The sequence below is a fragment of the Gossypium arboreum genome, chromosome 4 (assembly GCF_025698485.1).
Source record: "Gossypium arboreum isolate Shixiya-1 chromosome 4, ASM2569848v2, whole genome shotgun sequence".
Taxonomy (NCBI): Eukaryota; Viridiplantae; Streptophyta; class Magnoliopsida; order Malvales; family Malvaceae; genus Gossypium; species Gossypium arboreum.
The window spans coordinates 980148-1006374 of record NC_069073.1 but is presented as its reverse complement, the minus strand read 5'-3'; the positions used below and the strand labels follow the sequence as shown (position 1 = coordinate 1006374).

At 31.3% G+C, this 26227-nt stretch overlaps 4 protein-coding genes across 4 annotated transcripts; 2 read left to right on the top strand and 2 right to left on the bottom strand.

Moving 5' to 3' along the window:
- Nucleotides 1-609: 609 nt before the first annotated feature.
- Nucleotides 610-2791, bottom strand: LOC108459625 (4-coumarate--CoA ligase-like 7). Its single transcript, XM_017759027.2, has 4 exons — nt 1283-2791; nt 1139-1206; nt 954-1056; nt 610-876 (listed from the first exon to the last, which is right to left on the bottom strand). Exons 1-4 carry the CDS (start codon nt 2690-2692, stop codon nt 751-753), a joined length of 1707 nt encoding a protein of 568 aa, XP_017614516.1. The 5' UTR covers nt 2693-2791; the 3' UTR covers nt 610-750.
- Nucleotides 2792-10876: 8085 nt separating this feature from the next.
- Nucleotides 10877-15997, top strand: LOC108457850 (malate dehydrogenase [NADP], chloroplastic). Its single transcript, XM_017757026.2, has 14 exons — nt 10877-11199; nt 11278-11371; nt 12035-12121; nt 12720-12804; nt 13096-13277; nt 13377-13447; nt 13951-14041; nt 14148-14222; nt 14305-14406; nt 14522-14644; nt 15103-15171; nt 15268-15336; nt 15572-15625; nt 15721-15997. Exons 1-14 carry the CDS (start codon nt 11039-11041, stop codon nt 15772-15774), a joined length of 1317 nt encoding a protein of 438 aa, XP_017612515.1. The 5' UTR covers nt 10877-11038; the 3' UTR covers nt 15775-15997.
- Nucleotides 15998-19149: 3152 nt separating this feature from the next.
- LOC108460614 (bZIP transcription factor 60-like) lies at nt 19150-21330 on the top strand. Its single transcript, XM_017760175.2, has 3 exons — nt 19150-19723; nt 19849-20072; nt 20826-21330. Exons 1-3 carry the CDS (start codon nt 19368-19370, stop codon nt 21047-21049), a joined length of 804 nt encoding a protein of 267 aa, XP_017615664.1. The 5' UTR covers nt 19150-19367; the 3' UTR covers nt 21050-21330.
- An 87-nt stretch (nt 21331-21417) lies between these two features.
- On the bottom strand, nt 21418-25721 carry LOC108460613 (NAC domain containing protein 52-like). Its single transcript, XM_017760174.2, has 4 exons — nt 25276-25721; nt 24415-24692; nt 23684-23881; nt 21418-22305 (listed from the first exon to the last, which is right to left on the bottom strand). Exons 1-4 carry the CDS (start codon nt 25490-25492, stop codon nt 21670-21672), a joined length of 1329 nt encoding a protein of 442 aa, XP_017615663.1. The 5' UTR covers nt 25493-25721; the 3' UTR covers nt 21418-21669.
- Between the last annotated feature and the right edge of the window lie 506 nt (nt 25722-26227).

The following is a 26227-nucleotide window of genomic DNA, read 5'->3' as shown; positions in this document are numbered from 1 at the left end:
AAAAGGGCCAAAATGACAAAAATAAGTAAAGATTAGAGGCTAAATTTTTCGCAGTGCAATTATTTTTTGTCATTAAGTACTCAATAGTTTGCACTTCTTTCAAGAGTTGCTTTGATTTTTTTAAATTTTTTTATTAAGGGTTTTGAGACCCTTAAGCCTTAATTTAATAAATAAATATTGTAAAATTATTTTTATATATTTTAATAATTTTAAATTTTAATAAATTTTTCATTTTATAAATTTATTTAAATTTTTACTTAATTAAAATTATATAATTTATGAATATGTTTTTATATTAAATAAAAAATTTTAAAATTTAAAACATTTAAAGATAGTATGAATAAATAAGATTAAAAAAAACTAAATATGTAGAGATAGAAATTAGACAAAAGCGTTAAAAGATAATTTTAATTATTTTAATAATTGAAGATTAAGCATTTCGTGGATTTGAGTAATTTTATTTATTTTTAAATATTAATTTCATTAATACGTTCTAACTCATTTGAAACTCACGTCCCTCCGATATGTCAATCTAACTAAAATAAATTTAATAATGTACCTTTTTGTCCAATTAAAATCAAACTAAAAAAATACACCCTAAAAGTAGGATTATTTCATAAAGATAAAATACTCCATAAATAATTTCTTAAAAAAACATATAAAAACCCAACTCAAAATGAAATAATTGTTCGATAATGAAATTATTCAATTATTCTCTCACAATGCATGAATTAGTAGAACATATAAAAGTTACAACTTGGAGAGAATAGGGCGTTGGGTTTGTAAAATCAGCTGCTTCCTCAGGATTTTGCCAGCTGCTGACTTTGGGATTGCATCTATAAATTCCACTCTCCTCACTTTCTTGTAAGGAGCCACCTGCCACAATTTTTATTAAAATCGATGGACTGAATTGAAATGTTCAAAAACTTGGATATTCCAAAGTAAGTACGAACCTGGGTAGCTACAAATTGAATGACTTGTTCCGGAGTGAGCTCAGAATCAACTGCTTTTACCACATACGCCATTGGTATCTGCCCTGACTCTTCATCTTCAACCCTACAAAATCAAACACATTTGTCAAACAATACTACACATTACGTACCTATGCAACTACACCTCCATAGTAATAGGCACCCACGGTATAACTGCTGCATCCAGGATGTTGGGGTGGCTTAAAAGCAGTGCCTCCAGTTCTGCTGGTGCAACCTGCAACAATCAATATCAATGGTAATTTTGTTGTACTTGAAATTACCGGATATATAGCAAAAGGCATTAATGTTACCTGATACCCATTGTGCTTGATAAGCTCCTTTACCCTATCAACAATGTAAAGCAACCCATCCTCATCAAAATAACCAAGATCTCCAGTTTTAAGCCACCCATCTTTGTCTAAAGTTGCAGCCGTTGCTTCCTCCTTTCCTAGGTACCCTTTCATGATTGTAGGCCCTTTTAACCATAGCTCTCCTTCCTTGTAGGGTGGCAAAGCCAAGCCTGTTTCCATATCCACCACCTTCGCACTAAAAGTTGGCAGCAGCGACCCACATGAACCTGGATGAGCTTTCGCCATTTCGTCCGACACGAACACCGTCGCAGCACCGCAGCTCTCGGTTAGCCCGTATCCTTGCCTCAGCTCCACCCATGGAAACTGAGCCCTGAATGCTTCACTCAATTCCTTGCTTAACGGTGCAGCTCCTGACCCAATCCTTCTCACGCTTGACAAGCTATCATTGCTTTTGCAGTTTTTCACTAAACCAAGCACCACCGGGGGTACGGCAGCGATGTTATTAACTTTATGAACCTGAATTGCCTTCAACATTTCCTGGAAATCAAATCTTCGCATCAACACCGTCGTGATACCGCAACAAGATAGCCCGTACCCGAAAAATACGAGGCCGTATATGTGGAAAAAGGGTATGAACCCCAAAAACACATCGTTTACAGACGAAGTTTCTTCTGCATACCATCTTACAAGTCTAGCCGTTGTTATTAAATTTGAATGAGTTAATATAACGCCCTTGCTTGTTCCGGTAGTACCCGAAGAGTATAATACAGCCGCCGTATCCGACTGTTTAATCTTAATTTCAGGTACTTCATGTGTATCCCCGCAGTCGATTAATTCTTCTATAGATAATGAATTACCCTCTTTTGATTGCTGAGATGTGACCATTGTAGGAACCTGAATTCGTTCGAATTTACGTAACTCCTCGGGAGCTGAGATAACGAGCTTAGCACCTGAGTCGAGCACTTGCTTAGCTATCTCCGAAGACGTATTGATTGGATTGGCAGTTGAGAGGATTGCACCAATTGAGAATACTGCAAGACATATCGTGGGGTACAAGAGTGAGTTAGGGGACAAAAGGAACACGACATCGCCTTTGCGGACTCCGAGGTGGTAAAGACCGCCGGCAAGTGATCGGATCGACCGATGAAGTTGAGCGTACGTGAGGTGCTGATTTGTGGCTGAATCAATGAGTGCAAGTTTTGATTCGGCAACATGAGGATGAGGGAACTGAGATAGCACAAAGGAAGCGATCCCAAGGTCAGGATCAGTGGGAACTTTGAGATGGTCGGTAAGTTGAAATACCGAACTATAAATTCCGGTACATAAATCGAAGCCACTTCGGTTTACCGGAGGCCGAGCATCGCCTGATTGCTCCTTGAGGGGGACGGCCCTGGACACTTGAACTGACATGGTTTTTTTATTCAGTAAGCTGAAGTAAAAGGAGTAGGATAATATAAGCTTGGTATAGTTAATTTGGTTTTAAGCAGGTCTACTCCCTACTGTCCAATACTGGCCGTCGATAAGTCCGAGGTTAATTATATATCTTTGCTTATTGGATACAGCTGAATTAAAGGAAAAATTTAGTATATTCGAATCTCCTTCATATTTTTAATTATCAATTTATTATTTTATGATTTTACTTAAATCGGATTATAAAAATAGTAAGTTTCGTTTATTTCAAATTTTATTTTAATTATTTATATTTGAAATATTACGTTTTAGTCATTTATGTTATCGTTTTATTACGAAGTAGTTACTCTATCATTAAACTCCATTACTTCCCTAACGACGGTCCTACGTGGGAGTCCAAATGGGTTTTAAATGCCAACTTAGATGTCCAGTTGTTGGATGAGAATAGGTTTTTAATTAAATAAATTTAATTTGGACTACTATGTAAGATATCTAAGTAGGCATTTAAAACCTATTTAGACTGCTACGTAAGATCACCGTTAGGGAGGTAACGGAGCTTAACAGTAGAGTGACCAGTTCGTAACAAAACGACAACATAAGTAACTAAAACATAACATTTCAAACATAAGTAACTACAATGTAATTTGAAGCAAACAAAAGTGACTATTTTTATAGTTTACCCCATTATGCAATTTTGATTGGGAATATGAACATTTAAGTTTTTTAGTTTGACTTTGATTGAGTTTTAGTTTAATTAGTTTGGGCATTATTGTCAAGTAGGAGAACATAGGTTCGAGTATGCCGAAGCGCATGACCCTCTTATTTATGGGTTGAGGAGGGACTATAAGTAGTTTTAAGTAAGGATGTTCGAATTTTAGTTAAAACTTAATTCGGTTGGATGTCGGTTAATGATTTTTTGAAAGTTCGATTATCGATTAATTCGGTTTGAAATCAGGTAATTAACCGAATTTAATAATTAATAATACAAGTTATATCTAGTTTTAATTCGGTTAATTTGAATAATTCGGTCAAATGAACATTATCAATTTATTTATTTTGATATGTTTTATACTTGTTTTAATAAAAATATATATATTTCGGTTAATTCGATAGAATTAAATCCTCTAATTTGATAAAATGGTAACTGAAAGGTAAAATTGAGTCAATTAAAACTTTAAGCCTTTTAAATCCCTAATCTGAAGTCTAATCTACAACATGGAAGTCAACCAATTGCTTTTGTCTATTGGATTATTAATTGCTTAACTTTGACTATTTTACAATTTAGTTATTCATAGTTTTAGGTAATCGATTAGTATAATTTATCATTGATTATGAATTGACGTAATATAGTATTTAGCTAGTAGTTAGCTAGACTTCTTATTTGCACGCTTGTCGCTTAGGAATAACTTTATCCTCAAATTCTCTTGGGTTCAATAATTAAAATACTTGAGTGTTGAATTGTATTTGTATTGATTCATAGCACCAGTGCACGTGCACCAAGACGCGATCAAGAAGATTATAGTTGAGAAGGTAGTTAATCGAAAATGAGCTCTAAGTATTTTGAAAGGTATTTGGGCGAAAAAGGTGGAATGTGTAAGGGTTGTGAATATTTTTGTCATGAAAAATAAAAAATCGTTAAAATTATTTTAAAAATCATAAAAATATTGACATGTCATCCACGTAATAATTCATATGCATATCACATCAAGAAAATTAATATTTTCCATTCATTTATGAATAATTTGATAAAAATACAAGTTTAATAATTAAATAAAAATAAAAAACATAAATGAATTATATCACTTATTTTACAACATTAGAAGACAAAAAAATCATTATATTACTATTGTATACAGAAGTACTTTCATAAATGTGAGTGTGGTGTATATATGTGTTTATACTTAAAAACTTAAATGGCCGGTTGTGGAAAGGCGACAAATAATGAGATATATATATATATTGGAAAGCATGATTTATATGTTTGGTAATAAGACATGGATGTCCCTTTCCAATGCACACTTTAAGGACCTACTAATATTAAATTTCTCATCTGCCGCCCATTCGAAAAGATTTGAATCAGCCCCTGCGTACTAATACATAGACAACTGTTTATAGATTAAGTTATCTGTTCATGTTTAAAGGCTTGTATGAAATTTGAGAGAAGTTGAATTAAAATATTAGACTTGATGAATCAATTTGGACAAAAAAATTAGGGTCCAAGCCTGGTTTATAATTTAAAACATATTAAAAAATAAACTTATAATAAATATATAAACCTACTCTAATATAAATATTAAAATAATATTAAGATGAATATATAATTTTTTAATAAATAAAAAATATAAAATTATTAAATATTAAAATAAAATAAATATTTTTTAAAAATTAATATGAGCGAGTCTAAAATGGACTTGAGTTAGTCTTTTACAAATATAGATGGATTTAGGCAAAATTTTAAGTTCATATCATACTTAGGACCGACTCAACCCGACCAGTGAACAGCTCTACACACTCTTATATATAAATTAACATGTTAAATGATTCCTTAAAATCTTTATATATATTAATTTTAATGTAACGTGTTACGCATAATTTTATACCTTAATTAAATGAGGATTAGTGAAAATTAATTGAGAGAATAAAATAATATTTTAAAAATAATAAAAATAAAAAATTGAAATAATACATAAAACTATTAAAATAATATACAAATTTAAAATTATGTAAGAAATTAAATACAAAAGATATCTACATTAAATTAATAATTATATTTAATAATAATGAGTGAATTAATTAAATTTATTTTAATTAATTAAATAAAAATATTTCGAGAATAGAAAATTAGTTATTGAGTTAAATAAATTATAGGGCTGGTTTAAATACTAGATAACAATTATAATTGTACTCAATACATAAATAAGCCTAACATACCCATTTGATACATGATGGGTGACAACCCTAAGATTCCTAAAAGTATGTGTCGCTAATGATGGCAAAAGGGCGAGGTGGGTCAGATTTTTGCCCTTTCAACTTCGATTTGATACTTTATTTTAACTTGACCCTAATCTTAAAAAATTTGAACTTGTTCTAAACTCGAAAATCAATTGTATACCCAACATCGATGCTATTAGACTTTACTCAAGTTTAAACTTTTTTTTTGAAATATTGATTAATTAAATTTAAAAAAATGATTTTGGCATCACATCCCATTGAATTTGGTGTGTTTTTTTCATTTTTTTTAGCATTGACTTTGTTGTGTTCATGGTTTACTCTTTTATCTATTATGGTTTATAATAAATACCATGCTTGAGATGGCTAAGTAAAAAGTATATATTAAATCACAAAAGAAATAAAATAAGAAACAAAAATGAGAGGGAGATTTGGGAAAATAAATTAAAAGGGGAAGGGGAAAGAAACTAATGGGAAATAGGAGTAAAGGTGGTAAAATGATGTTGATAATGACAAATTTTAAGGATTTTTTAAGGTTATTTTTACCCATTTGACCCAAAAAACAATATTTATAAAAATAATATTGGTTAAAAAATATTCACTTAAATTACTTGAAATCAACAGTAAAATTGAGTTATGGGAACTAGATGGCCGGCACCACTATTTTTTTTATTAAAAAAACTAAGTTTTGAGGTTTTGGACATTAGATGGCTGATACCTATATATTTTTTTAAAAAAAATTTTAGGTGTTGATATACTGATGGTCGGCATCCATTTATCTGATTAAAAAAATATTTTTTGGGGTGATGTGGTGCGGTCAACAAATGGCCAAAATTACCAAACAAAAGAGATTGAGAATATTGCAACATAACCTATCATTATTTTTCCATCTTTTTTATTTCCCATGTTTAATTTTATATTTTATATTTTAAAATAATCTTAAAATTTTTGTCATGGTTTTTAATTTGTATTGCATCACTCACGTTTTTATTAAATTTAAACATTAATTTAAAATACATTAAACTACATATTTTATAAATATATTACCAATATATTTTGTTAGGTGATTTGGCCATTTGTTGGTCGACACTACACCCCCAAAAAGTATTTTTTTAACTAGATAAAGGGGTGTTGGCCATCAGTGTGCTGGCACCTCAAAAAAAAATTTGAAAAAAAATACATTTGTGCCAGCTATTTTCAGGTCATTTGAGTGAATGTTTTTTAACTGGTTATTTTTATAAATATTGTTATTTTTGGGATTAGATGAGTAAAATGGTCATTTTTTAACCTAATTAATACTAAATATATAAGAAGAAAATTTTGTAAATATCTCGTGGCAGTCAGGGCAGTTTCATGTTAAATCGACCTGATCACTCTCTAAAATTAGGCCCCGTCCTTCATTCCTTTTCTGATGGGCTTTTGCTAAAAAAAGTGTTTTTTCTTTAAAAGCAATAGAGAACAAACAACAGTGTTGAAATTTTTTAATTTAAATTAAGCACTTTTGCACATAAGAAAAAGGAGAAATTTTTGGCTTTTCCCAGCCAAAACTGCTTCTTGGCTAGTATTTTACTATTTTAACCTTGTTGCTTTTTCTAGACGTTAGAAGATTTTTTTCCCCTTTTCTTGTTTTAACTTTACTTTTCTTCTCTGGTTTGTTCCTCTTCTCCACCACCGGTGAGTTTTATCTTTTCCTTCTCATCTTCTTCTCTTTGATTTTATGAAATAATTATGAAACAATTATTATATTTAAATATTTAAATATAGTTTATATATTCTAATTAAATTTAATAAATAATTTATATTAATTATTTAGAAATATTTAAAATTAACATTATATATTAAAATATTAACAATAAGTTATAATAAATTATTTTTATATTTTTGCTAAAATATCATAATATTAACTAATTTAAATATTATTTAAATACATATTTGTTACTTTATAATATCATATCTAAAATTAATATTTTACTTTTTAAAAGTATTTTTAACAACAATACCAAACACTTAATTTTTTAAAAGTATTTTTCAAAGATACTTTTCTATAATACTTCTCAAAAATATTTTTAAAATATTACTAAACTAGCCCTCAATCTTTCCCGACCTGAAAACTCTAGTGAGAAGGTAGAGCGGGCAATTTTATGTTGGGAACCGAAAGTCAAAAGTGGGTTACGAAGGATTAGGGGGACTAAAGTTGGGCGTGTTGGTGTCTAGGATTAGGATAGTGAAGGCTAAGGCTAGCAAAAGTTTGTAGGGGCATATGAATAACTTGATTAGCCACAAGTTGGGTGCTTGTGTAGCTACCGATGTACACTAGCTGGTAACTAATACCTGCACTATTGACCCAAGCCGTTCATTAATTGAAAACTTGGGCTTAATTTAACCAATCATCATTGACCAATTCATGAAACATTCCAAAAACGCTATGATCTTAATTAAACTTATAATAATTTATGAGTTTGTTTAACGGTGAGTTTAGTTGAATGATTAAGTGCGTTACAGTATCTTTAGTTTATTTTTTGTTTTACGTTACAATATTTAATTTTACTATCACTATTATTTTTACACTAACCGCAACTAACACATTGTCCATCTAAACTGATCTTAAAACTTTAAGAGCATGTTTGGATAAAAGATTTTAAAATTTTGAGATTTTTAAAATACTATCATTTTAGAATTTATCAATTTAAAATGTAGGATTTGTAATTACTTTATTTGGATAAATAAATTATTTAGAAAAGAATAGGTTACTGAAATTTTAAAATTATAAAATAAAAAATAATTATATTAAAAATAATATAAAATATAATTATATTTGTAAAAATTATAAATATTTTAAAATTTTAAAATATATATTATAATTAAATAAAATAAGTCTTATAGTAGGAGCATCAAGGGTGGAGCCAAATGGGGCTAGCTGGAAAATTTTATCTTTAGTCCTTTTATAATTTTAAAATTTTAAATTAGTATATGACAAAAATACACTTTGGCCTTTCAAGAATGAGAAAAATTGATTTAATCTTTTAAATTTTATAAAAATATAGGCTATTAAAATGGTGAAATTTCACTTTTGCATGGATTAACTAAAATAAAAATCATGGATGCAAAATTTTCTATAATAACTTAACATAATTTCATTTATTTAAGTAGGATGAGTAAAATTGATTCGATTAAAAAATAAAAAATCAAATTTCAAGTTAATTGAATTGAGTTATTCAAGTCAACTTGAATAAGTAATTCGAGTTCAAGATGAGTTGAATTTTGTAATTTGAATAATTAGAATAATAGATTCGTATAAATACTTCTTTGGTCCCTATCGGTTTGAAAATGAGCAATTTGGTTTCTCTCTCAATAAAAATTACAAAAAAATTCAAAATTCAAAATATTTATAAAAATCCTAAATTTTATATTTTTTAAAAAATTTAAAACTTTTAAAAATTCTAAAGAATGTATAAAGAAAGTTATAAATTTTCTAAAATAATAATTTTGAGGACCCAAATAAGTTAATTATGATTGAAGTTTATCGTACTAAAGTATTTTAATTAATTTTCTTATTTTGCTTTGAAAAAGTTTTTAAATATATATAGTTTTAAATTTATGTGCTTAAACATGGAATTAGTTATATTTTAATAAAATTTTAATTTAAAAATTAAAATAAAACTCGTCAACTTAATTTATTTAAAAAATTTTATCCGATTCGATCAAATGTTGAAGAGAGAAAGTATTAAGTAAGGAAACAAGAATGATAGTGAAGGGTCATTGAAAAATGCAAGTTTCTAGTGTTGGTGGAATATGGGGGATTTTGACATGTAAATTTCAAAGGGTTTGGAGTTTTGCATCAAACATAGGATGTTGGTATGTTTTCTTACCCACTCATTTCTTATCTTCACATTGATGTTTTCTAACAATTTTAACAAACTTAATATTCTCAAAAAAAAAAAAAACCCTAACATCATACATCATGGAAGAGAATAAATGCCCCCAAATTTCAAATACATCCGATTATTCTTTTGGATTTTGGCTGTTGGAATATTTTGTATTCATTTTCACTAAATTAAGGTTTTTTTTTAATTAAGAAAATTATGTATATTATGCAATTAATAATACGAGAGCAGTTGATTGAGTTTTAGTTCGATTGACATGAGTATTGTTGTCAGTGTAAGAGGACGTAAGTTCGAGTGTGTTGAAACGTATTATACTCCTATTTATTGGTTGAAAGTGGTTATAGATAATTCTAAATATTGTCTTAAAAAGAGTTGATATGATCAGAGCCTATAATGAGCAAAATAATTTTTTGCAATTTGGTCAACTGATTTTTAAGGTACTTTCATTTTCAAGCTAAAATAATATACAAAAATTGACAAATTGTACTTGTTTATCTTGTTGCCGAAATTCTAAATTTCTTGTTTTTTTCTTTATATTGAAAATTTTAATTTTTTATAATTGGGTGATCATTTGTGTAGTTTAAACTTTCATATATAAAGTAACAAGAATTTTGTAAAGGTGTATTTCAAACATCTAATTTTATCATTTCAATTAAAATATCATTTAACTTTTTTATATGAATTTTCGATAAGTATATTTATTAAATAAAAATTTCACACATCCATTGGAAATAAAAAGAAAGAGAGGCACGGTCCCAATTTGCAAGTAGAGAAAGTCCAGTTTAGAGGTAAGTAAAACTCGATATAAAAAAATAAAATTTGAGTTAATCAAATCGAGTTATTCAATTTTTTCGAGTCCACTCGAATAAGTAATTTGAGTTTAGTTGAATTTTACAATTTGAATAATTTGAATAATGATTAGTTTAAATACCTCTTTGGTCCTTTTCAATTTTAAAATAAATAAATTGATCTCTCTCAAAACAAAAATTATAAATTTTTTAAATATTTATAAAATTCTAAAAAATTATTCTAAAAAATATAAAATTTTAAAATTTTATATTTTTTAAATAATAATTTTAAAAATATTTCAAATATATATGATTTTAAATTTATTCACTCTAACTGAAGTTAATTATAATATTTTAATTTGACATATTTAATTTTTAAATTTTATTTTATTTAACTTAATTTGAATAACATTTTATTTTATTTTAAAAAATTAAATCAAATTAAAATAATAAATTAAAATTTATCAACTTATTGACTCCAAAGGTTGAAACTAATAGGGAATACCAAAAATCCAACAGAAAAGATAGATTAGGAGTTGAGATTTCTAGATGACTTTTGATGACAAGTGTCAATGGCATGGCCTTATACTAACATTTCAAATCCATCCATTCATCCCCCTCTATTCCCCTTGTCTCCCTCCTTTGCCACTGGCTCTCTCTGCCTTTGTTCTCTTTGCCAACTTTTCTCTTGAATTATACTGAACCAAATAAAGTCTCTGCTGTAAATGGCGGTGGCAGAGTTATCGACTTCCTGTACCAAAACTCACTCTTCACAGCTCTCACTCTCATCTTCATCTTCTTCTCGTTTCTCTCATCATTTCCGTCGTTCCTTTCGACCCCTACCCACAACCAGGAATCCTACCATCTCATGCTCTGTTGCATCAGAGTAAGCTTTTTTTCAACTCTTTTTATGCCTTTTCTTGCTTTATAAATTTGATGGGTTTTGCTTGTTTTTGCTTCTCAGTCAAGTTCAAACCCCAATACCTGTACAAGCTCAGGATCTCAAGGGGAAGAGTGAATGCTATGGTGTCTTCTGCCTCACTTATGATCTCCAAGCTGTATGTTTTTGTCTTTTATTTTATTTTTATTATAATAATATGTTTTATATCCAAACTTGGTGCTATCACTAGTGAAAATTATGTCAGTTCAATAGTATTAAGTTGTTTTGGTGTTTGCTTTTTGCTGCTTTATCAAGAAAAAAAGTGTTTATTAGAAGGAAAAAAGGAAAAAGAAAGTGGAAAAATAAAATTAAGATATTGCATAATTTTTCCATGTATGTAGAATTTTAATCATATGTTTATCAATTATAATTTTGCTTTATACCAATATTTTAGGCAAACAAATGAAAGTAAATTGGGAAAAGGTAAAACTTGAACAAAGATTTAGTAAACAGTTTCATATATATATATATATATATCATCTTCACTGCTTCTATACTTATTTTAACTTGTTGTTGTGTAGTTTTAGTAACTTATGAGATTGAACTCTATCTCAACCTCAATAATTTTGGAACTAGGTTCTAATAACCGGTTGTAATGAAAAGGATTAGTGGTTGAATCAATCATATCAGTAAGGTTACTTGCTCTTTTGTTTTGCAGTCCAATGTTCAGTCACCTTATTTTTTCTACTATTCACAATTTGTCATCTTTCATGGTTGCACATTTTTTTTAACTATTTAAATCATGGTGGTATCAGTCTATCATCGTTTTAATTGTTGACAGGAAGAGGAGACAAAATCATGGAAGAAACTAATTAATATAGCTGTTTCTGGTGCTGCTGGGATGATATCTAACCATCTTCTTTTCAAAGTCAGTAACTTTGATACAATTTTAAATCCCATCTGTGTTCATTGAATCTCTTAATTGTATATTTGTATCTTTTCTCTGAATTTATCATCATACATGGTTGCTTAACCCGTTAATAAGCTAAATGCCCTTCTATCTGACTATACTAAATAAAAGGTTCTTACGAATGAAAGACTGTATGCATCAGTGAAGTTGAGTAGCATATGAGGTAATATGAACTTACCATATGCAGGCTTGGTTCAATCTGGCTGTATGGGTGGATTGTATTGTCCTTTAATAGGAAGTGCAGATAATGGAATCTTAACAGCTAATGACATTATAGTTACCGTTTTTAGTGCGTTATTCAATTGTAATTATAGTGATAATCTTCTGTTCCGTTCAATTTCCACCTTTCTCATTGCTTTCCACTGTGTCAGATAGATGCTCCGATAATAATTATTGATTTTGATGCCCAATAGGCTGATAGAATGTTGCTTAAAATGTGTCTTTTATAGTGAAACTATCTTTTCTTTACAGGAGTTAAACTACAGTACTGCATTCATGTTTCAGTGACATTTTTGTCGGTTGTAACTTAGTTGCTGGATTGTTTTGCTTTTTTAAGATTGCATCTGGTGAAGTCTTTGGACCAAATCAGCCTGTCGCTCTGAAACTATTGGGATCGGAAAGGTCAATACAGGCTCTCGAAGGTATGGTTCTTCAGTTATTCTTATGACAAATATTGAGCTAACTAGATGTAGTTTACAAAAAAAGAAAATTGTTTCCTTTTTCTTGAGAAAGAGAAGCATGTGTATCTAGGACAATAAACTCTATACGCATCCAAGATATTGTTGGAACATAGATTGTTGAAAACTGAAGACTAGAAGTAACTTCCTAATTTGGAGAAAAGTGTCACACTAAAACTCTTTGTAAGGAAGATATATATGCTATTTTTTGGAAAATGCTGCAAATCTCTACAAATTAATGTCAAATGCATGTAGGAGTGGCCATGGAACTTGAAGATTCCTTGTTTCCTTTATTAAGAGAGGTTAGTATTGGAATAAATCCATATGAAGTGTTCCAAGATGCTGAATGGGCTCTTCTGATTGGGGCAAAGCCACGAGGGCCTGGAATGGAACGAGCTGATTTGTTGGACATCAATGGGCAGATATTTGCTGAGCAGGTGTTTTCATCTTTTAGTCCCTTATATGTATTTCTGTGTGTTTGACTTATGACATGTTAAAATCAAGCTGCTATCATGACCTTGGTTCTAACATTGTAGGGAAAAGCTCTCAATGCTTCTGCATCTCCTAATGTCAAGGTGATAGTAGTGGGCAATCCCTGCAATACCAAGTAAGGATCCTTGCCATCTTAGCTCTATGGATTTTGGTGCAAGTGTTGGATACTAGTATGTGTGCAGCACATGTTTATTTTTTTGAGTTTTTCCATGTATTTGGAGGATCCTTGAAAGGTCATATCCCACACCCATGTCCAATTATGTATTGGACACGAGTACTTCAAGCAAAATGAAGAGTTGGATCAACATAGTTGTAGTTGCTGCTGTCATTGTTAAAATTATACACATCATCTTTTTGTTGTTAATTGCTATGTTGATCCGACTTTTTTTCTTGAAGAAACTGAGTCTGACACTCATGTCTGTCGCATATCTTGACATATTTATGGTGACATGATCCTCCCGGGGCTTTTCATATACATGGAAATCTTGAAAATTTTGGACATACAAGTGTTCAGCACCCATACACTTGAGTCTAAGTAACATAAATTTATTGTGCTTGTTTCCTAACTAGTTTAGGCTCCTTTAATACAACCAATTCATTATTTTCTTTCTGATGCAGTGCCTTAATTTGTATGAAAAATGCTCCAAAGATACCTGCAAAGAATTTCCATGCACTGACTAGGTTGGATGAAAATAGAGCGAAATGCCAGGTATATGCTTGCTCAATTAATACCTGTTTCTGTAGTAGTTAGTAATTTTCACCTGCAAATATAATAATAAAATGTACAGTTTTACTAAAAGCAGTTGCTTCTGCAGCTTGCCCTAAAAGCAGGTGTCTTCTACGATCAAGTGTCAAACATGACCATCTGGGGAAATCACTCAACAACTCAGGTAGTAAACGTTGTTTTGGAAAATGCATTAACTAGGTTTTGAAGATGTTGACATAAGATAGTCCGCATTTGATCTTGATTAGGTTCCAGACTTCCTAAATGCTAGAATCAAGGGCTTACCTGTCAAAGAGGTCATCAAGGATCACAAATGGTTAGAAGAGGAGTTTACTGAAAAGGTCCAAAAGGTAAAATATGGGGAAAAATTATTACTAAATTCCCAAAATAGCATGTTGAACAAGTATTTAATGAATTATTTGCACCTTAATTTGATTGGTTATCATGTGAAAATTTGATTTGCAGAGAGGCGGTGTTTTAATTAAGAAATGGGGAAGATCTTCAGCCGCATCTACTGCTGTGTCAATCGTTGATGCCATCAGATCTCTAATAACTCCGACACCCGAGGGTGATTGGTTTTCTTCTGGAGTAAGTTTATATGCATAAAATGCGTTTATCACATGTATATTTTTGCCTTTATGAAACCATCTTTACCTTTACAGAGAAGTAATTTGTTGTCCAACTTTCCTTGAAGAGATAATCTTTTGAAACTAGTTGTATATTCGAGATCCGTTTCCTTTAACCCTTACCATATTGAGTCTAATACCCAACGTGAAGGAGAAAATACTGCAAAACACATCGAAATGCACATTTAAATATAATTCCTAACACATGTACACACACGCAGTGAGAAAATTTTGATCTGAGCCATTAGTTTCTTTCGAGGTGTTTGATTGAGCTTCTCTATATGATTTTCCTTATAAGAAAGCATACTATGGCTAACATAAAAATACCATAGCAGTTAGCTAACTTTGAACATTATTTCACCTTGAGTTTTAGATGTTTCATTTGCATTTGCGATCTCACTTTTTACAATCCAAATGTAGGTTTATACCAATGGCAATCCATATGGTATAGCGGAGGATATCGTCTTCAGCATGCCATGCCGATCAAAAGTATGAAATCAAAGAAGTGTTTTTTTAATCTTTCCTGAAATCCTTAATGTTCACTCTTATCGGATTTAAGGCAATCTTTTAAATATCATTTTGTAGGGAGATGGTGATTATGAACTTGTCAAGGACGTGATCTTCGATGACTATCTGCTCAAGCGAATTAAAAAGGTATATATGCCTGTGTCTTTTTGGTACAAAGGAGACTGTAGCTCGGAAATAAGGGAAGGGTTCCAGGGTCTGCCCAAGCTAAGCTTTGGGCTCAATATGTCTTTTGTTTTGATTACAAATTTTGTGGACCTAAAACTGAAAACGAAAAACTCTTGTTTGACATTATGAAATAAGGACACTACTTGTCTACACCCTCGGCTGATTTTCTGACATTCTTACACCAACTGATTTTCAGTCGGAAGCGGAATTGCTGGCGGAGAAGAGATGTGTGGCTCACCTTACAGGGGAGGTAAATTTCTGATAACATCAGTCGACATACTTCATTTTGATTGATGAAATGGTTAGCATATCAATGATTTAAAATCGGGTGGTTGGTGTTTACAGGGTATTGGTTTCTGTGATCTACCTGAGGATACAATGCTTCCTGGAGAAATGTAAAATGAGGTTCAGTTTTTTCTTCCAATTATTTGTGCCTCAAAATCAGCCTTTGGGCAAAAGAAGAAGAAAAATGAAAATGACCATATATGTATACTAAATTGTTTGAGTCTATGAGTAGGGATTGCAGGTGGTAAATTAAGATAATAACAAATAACATCCAATGTTTTCCCATTTGGTTGAGATTTTGGACTGAAAATTAAGTAAATGAAAGTACTATTCTGTATGATGTACCTTGATCTTCTATTTGCTAGATTGCCCAGTAACTTGGTTCCTTTTGTCTTTTATCATCTTTGTTCTATATCCTCCTGACTCTTCATTAACCCATATATATATACACACATAGGGATGTTTGTTAAATCATCTTAAAATAAAGGGAAAAATTAACATTCATTAATTTTGCTGACGTGACATCTATGTGGACTGTTACATGGATGTTATGTCAACAATTAATTAATTTTTCATATTTATGGTTTTATGTAATGTAAATTGTCTCTTCCTTTTATTTTTCATTTAGTGTTTTTTTTATAAAATGTTTATAACTATTTATAATTCCTCTCAACCCCTTAAATAGGAGACTAATGTATTTTAGCGCACTTGAACTTAAGTGCTTCTATACTAACAATTGTATTAATGCCAACTAAGCTAAAATTTAATCGGCTAAAATTTTAAAAGATATTAATTATTATAAAAAAATTCAATATTACTCAAGAAAATAATTCTCTAAACAAGTAATAAAAATTAAAATTAAAATATTTTATATGATATGTTAGTCTAAAAAGTATTCTACAATAAGTACTCTAGTATTTCATATTTGTTAGGTTATTTTTCGTTAACATTAAACACGGACTCTTTGTCCTCACCAATTGGTCATTGACAAATTATAAATAATTAATAATATGATTAAATATATGCCACAAAATTAAAATATTATTATTGTATAAAAATAATATTTTTAAACTTAAACGATATCTGGCGTGTTTGGAAAAAAAAATTGTGTGTAATTATTTGCATAATTATTTTAATTCTCACTTTCTTAAAAATTAAACAGCGTAATTAAGATATTTTAATTACATTTAATTTAATAAGATCAATAAATTATAATAATTCTTCGAATATATCATATACGTGTAATGGTCGTTGTCACCCAATAGTAGTACCCTATTTAGAACCCCCAAACGCAGCACTACTCGCGATAAAGGAAAATTACCCTATATCAAATAATTGCGTAGAGAATTGTTTCTCATGTTGCACCACACCTCTTACAATTCGGATCATTGTACAAAAGGGTCATTGCCATTCTAGCAGCAGTAGGCCATATCTCATAGTCCAAACACATCTTTCAAATAGTGCACCAAAGAAAATTGTGTGGTCCATAGGCAATATACCTCGGTAAAAGCCAAGAGCAAACATTCTTGATTGAGTGAATCCATGTTAATGCATACCCTCAAATCGATGCATCTAACAACTCACTAGATAATAAGATGATTCACAACACCATTTTCGCATTTACCTCATCAAATTGTTACATGTGTTCACATGTTATTGGTTACTATAATCTTATCTTATTTTATAAATATGGATAGGAATTATGTTACATATATTCACATGTTATGTTGTAACTAAATCTTTCTCCTCTCCAAAACAAAAAATTCATAATAAAAATTTAAAAATTCTTTAGAAACAATTTCTCTTATCTTTTTAAAAAAATAGTATCAATAACTAGGTTCAATAGGAGAAGAGATAGCAAGCAATTGAATGTTTTTATTTCAATTTCCTCGTCTTACAAAAGATTACTATGAAAATTGATGTCTTCGTGTGAAAGCTCTACTTAGCTCACAAGATATGTGGGAGATCATTCAAAATGGTTATGAAGCTCCCCAAAATGAGGCATCATTGTCACAACATGAGAAGGAAGAAAAATCAACAAGTTCTCACCTTTATACCTCAATGTTTGGATGAATCGATGTTTGTAAAAGCAACGAATGCTACCATCGCAAAAGAAGCTTGAGAGATTTTACAAATTTCTCTCCAACATGTCAACAAAGTGAAGAAGAGTCCAACTCCAAATATTACGAGGAATTTTGAACTTTTTGTCCAAACTTATTTTTCAGACTTATATATTTTTTCAAACCCTCCAAATTTTCGAGCGAGCTTGGATAAGTAGCTTGATCCATGATCAAGTTTACTTATTCATATATTGTAAGCATGGATTTCATGAAAGATAAAACGTTACAAATCTCGTGTGTCAAAGTAATATTAGAAAGGAAAAAAAACATTAGGAACGCAATAATATTTTGATAAATATTAAAAGGGGTGTTAGTAAACAAAATTTTTGGCATTTTTTAGCTTATTTGGACACAAATAGAAGATTGAGTAGTCAAACTCTCTAATTGTAGTGTTGGGTGAATAGAAATTTGTAAGATCTTGTTAAGCTAAAACCTCCAACATAAAAAAATTTGGGATAAATAAATTTTTTCAACAGCTGATTGAGAATGATATATGTTAAATAACATATTTGACCATATTTGCTCAAAATTATTTCCTTCGCCACATGCTCTCAAACTTAATATGGGTGTCCAGTAGCCTTCATTCTCCCATTTTCAATTTCACCTCCAAAGTTCAAAGTAAATCTTAAAAAAAAAATAATTACATCGTAAATTTATAAAAATCAACATTGCCGCAATAAATTTTCAATCAAGCCCATTCATCCTTGAATATTTATGTACTTTTAATTTATTTTTAATTTACTTGTGTAAAATTATTTCTTATGCGACTTTATATTAATTAAAATATGCTACTTGACAAATTTATTCAAAGCGTGACATAATTATCACTAAGAATATAATTTATAATTATATTGATACACTATAAGGAACTTAAAAAATTATTTATTTAAAATTTAAAAATATTCATTAATTAATTTCCATAATGAATATTTTAATTTCTTGGTAATAATGTTTTATTTCAATAATTTCACCAAATAAAGATTAAAGTATTATAAACAATGGTAGCAAAATAACACCTAAATAGTTGATTTAGGCCGGTCGAGCTCGGACCAAAAAAATCTTACAAGAAGCTTAATCTATTTAGAAAACGAGTTTTATTTTTTTGTCAAAACCCATTTTTTAAGCCTTATTTTTGTTAGTTTAGTGGTTTACTTAGCGTGGGTTTAAATGAGCGTGTAATGCATTTAATTACATTTTGTGCGCTATAGTATTTAATCTTATCGCTATCGTTATTTTTATCCTAACCGCAGCTAAATATACTGTTCATCCAAATCCACCCTTTATTAGTATATTGTAAGCACCAATTTCATAAAAGGACACAAATACCCTCAAATATAAACTCAATTCTATAAATGCATAATAAATCAATAAATAATTTAAAAAGTGGATGTAATTAGACGTCCCTTAGTCTCCAAGGAAACAGAATTTCTTGGAAGCCTGCCTTCCTTAGTTTTCTCTTCTAATTCATTCAATTCGAATCAAATTCAAGCACCTTTGTGAATTGTTATTGATTTCTCTTTTCTTCTTCCTCTGCTTGTAAATATTTGATAAAATTGCAGCCTTGTTTGCCTTCTTCTTTGGGTAATCATGGAGGAAACCAATTGGGAAAGCCTGTTGTTTGAGTTTGACTTTCCTAATGTTGGAAATATCTTACAAAATGAATCAGAATCGGTAACTCCACCAATCTCCACCCACTCCCCCGATGAAAAACTGATTTGGACTTCCTCCATTGGTGAGATCGAGAAGCTTTTAATGGAGGACGATCGTTTTGATGACAAGGTTGAGACTCAACCTATCCCCAATGAGTTTTTGGCGGATTTATTGGTTGATTCATCTCCTAGTGGCAGCGGCGATGTGGTCATAGATGATACTGCTTTTGACAAACAAAACCAGACCCTTTTCAACGTTGATAATGATGATCCCATTGATAAGAAACAGAGAAGGTATAAATGGGCAATTCCCAGTTTCTCTTTTTTTTTTCCCCCCTTTTCTATTCTGAATATTTTCTGGCATTTCCTAAGATACTATAGTGGTTTTAGGGAAACTGATTGATCTGATAATTTTATAGGAAATTGAGAAATAGAGATGCAGCTGTGAGATCAAGGGAGAGGAAAAAGATGTATGTTAAGGATCTGGAGATGAAGAGTAGGTATTTAGAAGGGGAATGTAGGAGACTGAGCTGTTTGCTTCAATGGTCCATTGCAGAGAATCAAGCTCTTCGTTTTACTTTAAACCAGCGTTGTGCATTTGATGCTTCCTCGGCCAAGCAGGAGTCTGCTGTGCTCTTGTTGGGTACGATACGATTCAAAAAAACTCTTAATTCATTGCATTGTCTTGTATTTTATACTACAATCGGAAGAAATTAGTGTTTTGTTACTGTCTTTCTGAGTGCGATCGACTTTTAGTTCTTCTAGTTTGAACTCATAATCAGGTTTCGAAACGTTCATCCGTGCCTGCATTAGCTGAAGCTTGATTAGGGTTTTTCTTTAGTATAGATTTATTCCAGTATACATAATGTCTGTATTACAAATCAACAAGGAGAAATTAACTGTCTGTATTACAAATCAACAAGGTGAAATTAACGAAAAACAGTATTGTCTTTTGCTGAAAAAGTGCTGGTTTACAGCTTCTCCATGTATCTTTTTCGACTTTTAGTTCTTCTAGTTTGAATCATAATGCTGTTCGGAAATGTTGAACCTTGCCTGTGTCAGCCGCTGCTTGATAAAGGTTCATCTTGCTTCTTTGTCTTAGTGTAGATGTGGTTCAATATAATTGTGTTTGTTACAAGCCAATGAACAAAATGAAAAGGAGTGCTAGCATAGTGAATGAGAAATGTACACAATTTGTTTTGTTGTTAGCTTTAAGAATCTTTTCCCTTCCCACAACATGTTAATGGAGAAGTAGAGATTTCAACAGGATGGCTTTATTTTTCTTTCCCGGCTTAATTTGCTTGCTGGCCTTAGAGAAGCTCGATGCTTTTTATCTTCTTTTTGGTTATTGTAATGGTTGGTTATAATGATGGTTTTATCTTTTGTTGCTATGCAGAATCCCTGCTGTTGGGTTCCCTGCTTTGGTTCCTGGGCATCATGTGCCTGTTCACCCTGCAAAGGTTGCCCAAGTCTCTTCTGGAAAACGAGGAAAAAAGAGGTCCTGAAAGAGTGGCTCATAGTAACTTGGTGGGACAGTCTTTTGTGAAGACTAGGCGATGCAAGGCATCAAAAAGAAAGATGAAAGAATTTAATGTTACTGGAATTCCAATTCCATTTTAGGTTAGGGGATGATGAACGGGTTTCATTATCATACAAAATGACTAGTGGTGGTGGTTCATATTTTGTCTTGACCCCGTAGGCCGTAGTCTCCTCAGCAGATAAGCACTCGTAATTTCTTTGTTTTTTCCTTAAACACTTGAATTATGTTGGTTTGTTTGCAAATTTTAAGTTATAAATTGTTGCAGTTTCTTACTTGTTCATTGTCTCTAATGGAATGTTAGGCTGGACCCTGAAGTCTCAACCTGCTTATGATTAAGAAGCTAGAATGTATGTTATCTTAACATATTTGTGGCATTATATTCATTCTTATGTTTGAACACTGTTTTGTGAACATCTCAAAAATCTAATTCTTAATGTAATATACCAACTTTTATAGAATCTAGTTAGCAAAAATTGATGAAATCACTAAAAATCAAGGGAATCATCCATCTCTATTAGTTGAGAAGGAAAATTTCCTACATTTCAAATTATAACATCAACTAGATGAACAAGGCATAAATAAGCAGCAAAGCTACAACACTGTTCAACAACAAACCAAATGCTAATACAATGTCATTGGAGAACAGTAAGAAAAACAGATAAAAGTACCAGTACTTCAGTTCCTCTTTGGGGTTGGCCTCCTAAGGATGGCTGCATGAGCCAACTGAACCACCCCTGAGTTCACGGTTGTTTCTCTTTAGATCCTCATTTTCCTTGCTAAGAAAATCTACTTTTGACTGAAGAATGTTAATCATAGCTTGAGCACTCATCATTTCAAGCTTCAACATCTCCCTCTCTGCAGAAATCTTGCGGATTTCATTCTGCAAGTCAGTGATAAGTTTCATGCAGCCAGGAGGCACCATTGAATCTAGGTTAGCAGTTTCATATATTGGTGGAGGAACATGAGGCTTCTTCTTTTTGGGTTCTATAGATTCCATTAAAGAAAATTCCAGCAGTGCAGAAACTGCTGTTGTTGTATCCGATGATGGTGATGCTGTGGTTGTCCCTGCTGTTGTTGTAGATGAACAATGATCCTGAGTTCTTGTTGAGTTCTCGGAAATATTTGCATGGTTAGGTCCTGAATCATTCTGGCGTCTTCTCTTGTAATGGATTAGAGGCAAGGGTGCTTCTCTATTAACCAAGCATAGACGAGGGCCATTATCTAGTCTCTCACTATTGCCCGGAGGTAATGGAGGACAGTCATATATTCTCTCATTCGGTAACTCCCTCCGAACTTTATCATTAGCTGGTGCTTCCTCATCTGCATTTTGAATCTCCTGCCAGAGTAAAAGAAATTTCAGAAGCAATTCTTCAATCAAGGCTCGAGAATAAGACAGGGCACATGACAATCGATTAATAAAACTGTTTTACTATTATCCAACATATAGATGGAAGGAGCCTTAGGTAGAGACAGCAACAAAACCAATAGTGTCTATCTGCGACAATTGAACCACTAGCGTTTGAACTTTACATTTCATTGCAAATAAAACTTCATCTTAATGCATATAAGTCCATTTCCAAAACTGAAATATGAAGTGTGCTCCTTCCAGAAAAATAAAACTATATTCATAAGCAAACAACATTTATCTATTTATTCAAACATAAGGAAAATGACAAAAGAAAAACTGCTAGAAGACACATGAAGGGATGTGGAATAAAATCAGTTTGGTTTAAACCACCCCAATCATATAGTTCATTCCCAAGATGCTTCACAGCATCATTCTATTACTCTAGGAAGTTCAGTACGTCTTATCTACGTGTCCACCACTCTGCCTTCTTTTAGGGACAACACAGGAAAAAAGGCAGCAGCATCATGGCACGCACATGATTCTTTCTAAAGTGAAAAAACATGCCAAGATTACCACACATGACAGTTAAAAATTTACCAGCTATTTGGGACCAAACTACTTGACTAGCTTTAGACTATAGTCTGGTTGTAAATTTACTCAAAATAATCAAAATTCCATTACCTTGATAATAAAGTAAAACAGCATAGACATCCTTGACTTAAATAGTTTTGCAGAGTTGGTCTAAGTGGATTCCAGTTCCCTCGTAAGTTTGAGAGCTAAATGCTCATGATATCAATTTGGTATCAATTCTCACACCATGAGAGAGCAAAATCCACCTAGAGTATTTAAGCACAGCCAATCCCAAATACTTACTACTCTTGAAACACAAGAAAGTTGTATTAGCTAGCAAAGGATGCAAAATTTTGACAACTTTATGCTCCATGAGCTTGTCAGTAAAGCTAATAAAACCTATAATTTGAAGATGTTAAGTGATGTTAATCCCACAAGTATTAAATTTTCGTGGTTTATTATTGAAGTTGCTTTTACAAAAGTATCCTTGTAGGTGAGACCTTAGCAGGCTATCTCACAATATTATTCAGCACTGTAGAAGCATTTTTCAAGACAAAAGGATAAATGAGACAGTTCTTAGGCATGGAATCTTTTATCTAACATAATAGTCAAGCATAATATCATCCAATTCAGTGAACACACGATGTTAGTGAAACTGTTATATTGATAATTTAAAGTTCAACTTGAAAATCCAAGCAAGAAACTACAGAGAAGTTAATCACAGTGAAAATTATGAGCGCTTGCATTGAAGTTCAATATTATGAAAAAGTAGTAGCAAGAAAAAATAAAGACAAACCTGCTCAAAACCACTTTTTTGAACACCATTGCTTTCAACCAGTGCCTTCTCAGAAGCTACACCATCATCCCCAATATCTATTCCTGGAACTAAAGCTGCTGAACCATCATCCCATTCTGCCTCAATGAAAGGGGCATATCGGTTTCCATTGGGTGGTCCAATGTTATTCTTATGAAATACTCTACATAGCACATACCCCTTCAACACCAAGAGGAGAGGAAAAAAAGAATAGAAAGGAAAAGAAACAATTCTTATAAGATTAGTTTCAATAATTATACAATAATAAAGCTTGATTAAGAGGAAATTGTGAGACTTCTAAAGGTTTCAAAATACTAACACATCTAAAGAATAGGTTTGAATTCTACCTACCTCAAGCAAGGCGCACATACATTATTTACTGTATCAAATAAAAATCATAATACATGACAACCAGAATCACATTTACTATTCATTTCCTAAATTTTCTCAGCAACCAGATTGAGATGAAGCCAAAGCAGCCGATATACAAACCATTCATCTCATCCTACCTCAAATGTCATATGTTTTCCATACGGAAAATGTGTTTCAAGTATGTAGTTCTTCATTAGGCATAAAATACTTAAAGCATTTCATGCTAAAATTCTATATTTTCATGTCATCCAAAATTTTTAATATAAACCAACGCATCAAAAGTCGCAACCATAGATAACAGATCACCATCCAGATCAACATCAAATTAAATGGTCTCAGACCTGCAATGTCCCAATTCTTTCCAATTCTTCTTCAACAAGTCGATACTCGTGCATAACCCAATTGGTTCGCAACCCATCTGGAGCTCTCCCATTATGGAATACTAATGTCTTTTTCATCCCCATAAGCTGATCATTGTGACGGACCTCTCGGTCCTTCCCTGTGGCCTTCCAATACCCTTGGTTTGTGGCCCTATTCATTCTTCCTCCATTCCCATACTTCTTGTCCAATAAACTAAAAAAATACCACTCCTGGTCTCTGGTTTTCAACCTTGACTTGTCTAAAAATAAATCACCAAACAGAAACTTTAGTACCTTAGCTAAAAATGAACTAAAATCCACCAGCAAAACAGTATAAGAGAGATATTAGAAATGAGAGGAGAAAGAAAACAGTAAAAGGAAACAGAAATCCACAAAGAGTACATAGCATAGAGGAACAAGAAAACTTAATATCCATGAATCCCATTTCTTAGAAGATGGTGAAGCGAGAGCAAAAGATACTGCATGTAACTACTACACATAATCTTTCAAAAGATACTGCAAGAAAATTCACTATTGTTGTAGATTCTTAAATTTTGAAACAGATAATCTTTTAAAATCATTTTTTTAAAATCAATTTTGAACGATACTGGAATTATCCAATGAATATATATGTTCAAACATGCAAATAAAACCCAATCATTTCACTATATTCTCAAATTTTCAACTAAGAAATCTTCCAAAAAGGAAACCCTTTTAAAACCCAGCTTTACCAAAAATAAAACTTCAAAAAAAAAACTCTAAAATTCCAGAAAATTTCTGCAACCTATTTAAACAAACAAACAAACAAAATAATAAATAAAGAAATAAACCGAAAAAAAAAACCTGAAAGGTCCCAAGGCTCGTGCTTGTAAATATCAACTTCTGCAATAGCGTTAAATCTGACAGGCTTGTTTGTAACTTTTCTTTTCAAGTAATAGCTAACCAACTCTTCATCTGTTGGGTGGAATCGAAACCCAGGTGCTAAGGCCGTCGCTGAACCTCCCGTCTCCGCCGCCGCAGATGGTGCTGTCACTATAGCTAAAGAGTTTTCACCACGCATGCCGATAATTTTTGGGGGAAAATGCAAAATAGAGGATTTTCGTGGGAGGAAATGGGAGAGTTGATGGATAAATTAATCGAAAAAGAAGAAAAAAAAAGGTTTTAATTGATGGTGAAGAAAGAAGGTACCTTCGATGGCAAGAAATTTCAAAACAACATTTTGGGGTTTAGCAGAGACGAGTAAAATGATAAAATTGTTATTTTTTTTATTATTTACTGCTCTATTTATTATTTATCGTTTTGCGGTAAAACACTGAAACAGACTTTAAAAAGGTGAAATTTTCTCTTCGGTCCTCTAATTTTTTTAAATTTGAAACTTTAAGCTAAATTTTGTTATTTCCAAAATTTTATGTAGCAAAAATATTATCAAATGTGTAATCTTATATTAGTTCTAGTTTTACATAATACTTAAAAAATTACAACCATTTTAGTTAATGAATTTAACGACCACTATTTGATTAGAATTGAAAATTTAAATTTTGAAAATGTAAGGACTAAATCCATAATTTATGCATAATGCAAGACTAATAACAGAATTTAGAAAAAATAAGAATTAAAATTGAATAAATTTGAATAAGTGAACTTTTAAGTAACTTACACATAACAGAGGGCTAATAGCAAAATTTCTCCTCTAAAAATCCATTTTATTTTGAAAAAGATTGCATGTATATATTAGGAATGATTATAACTTTATTCGATTAAAAAATTATATTTTTTGAATTTTGAGTTAATTAAA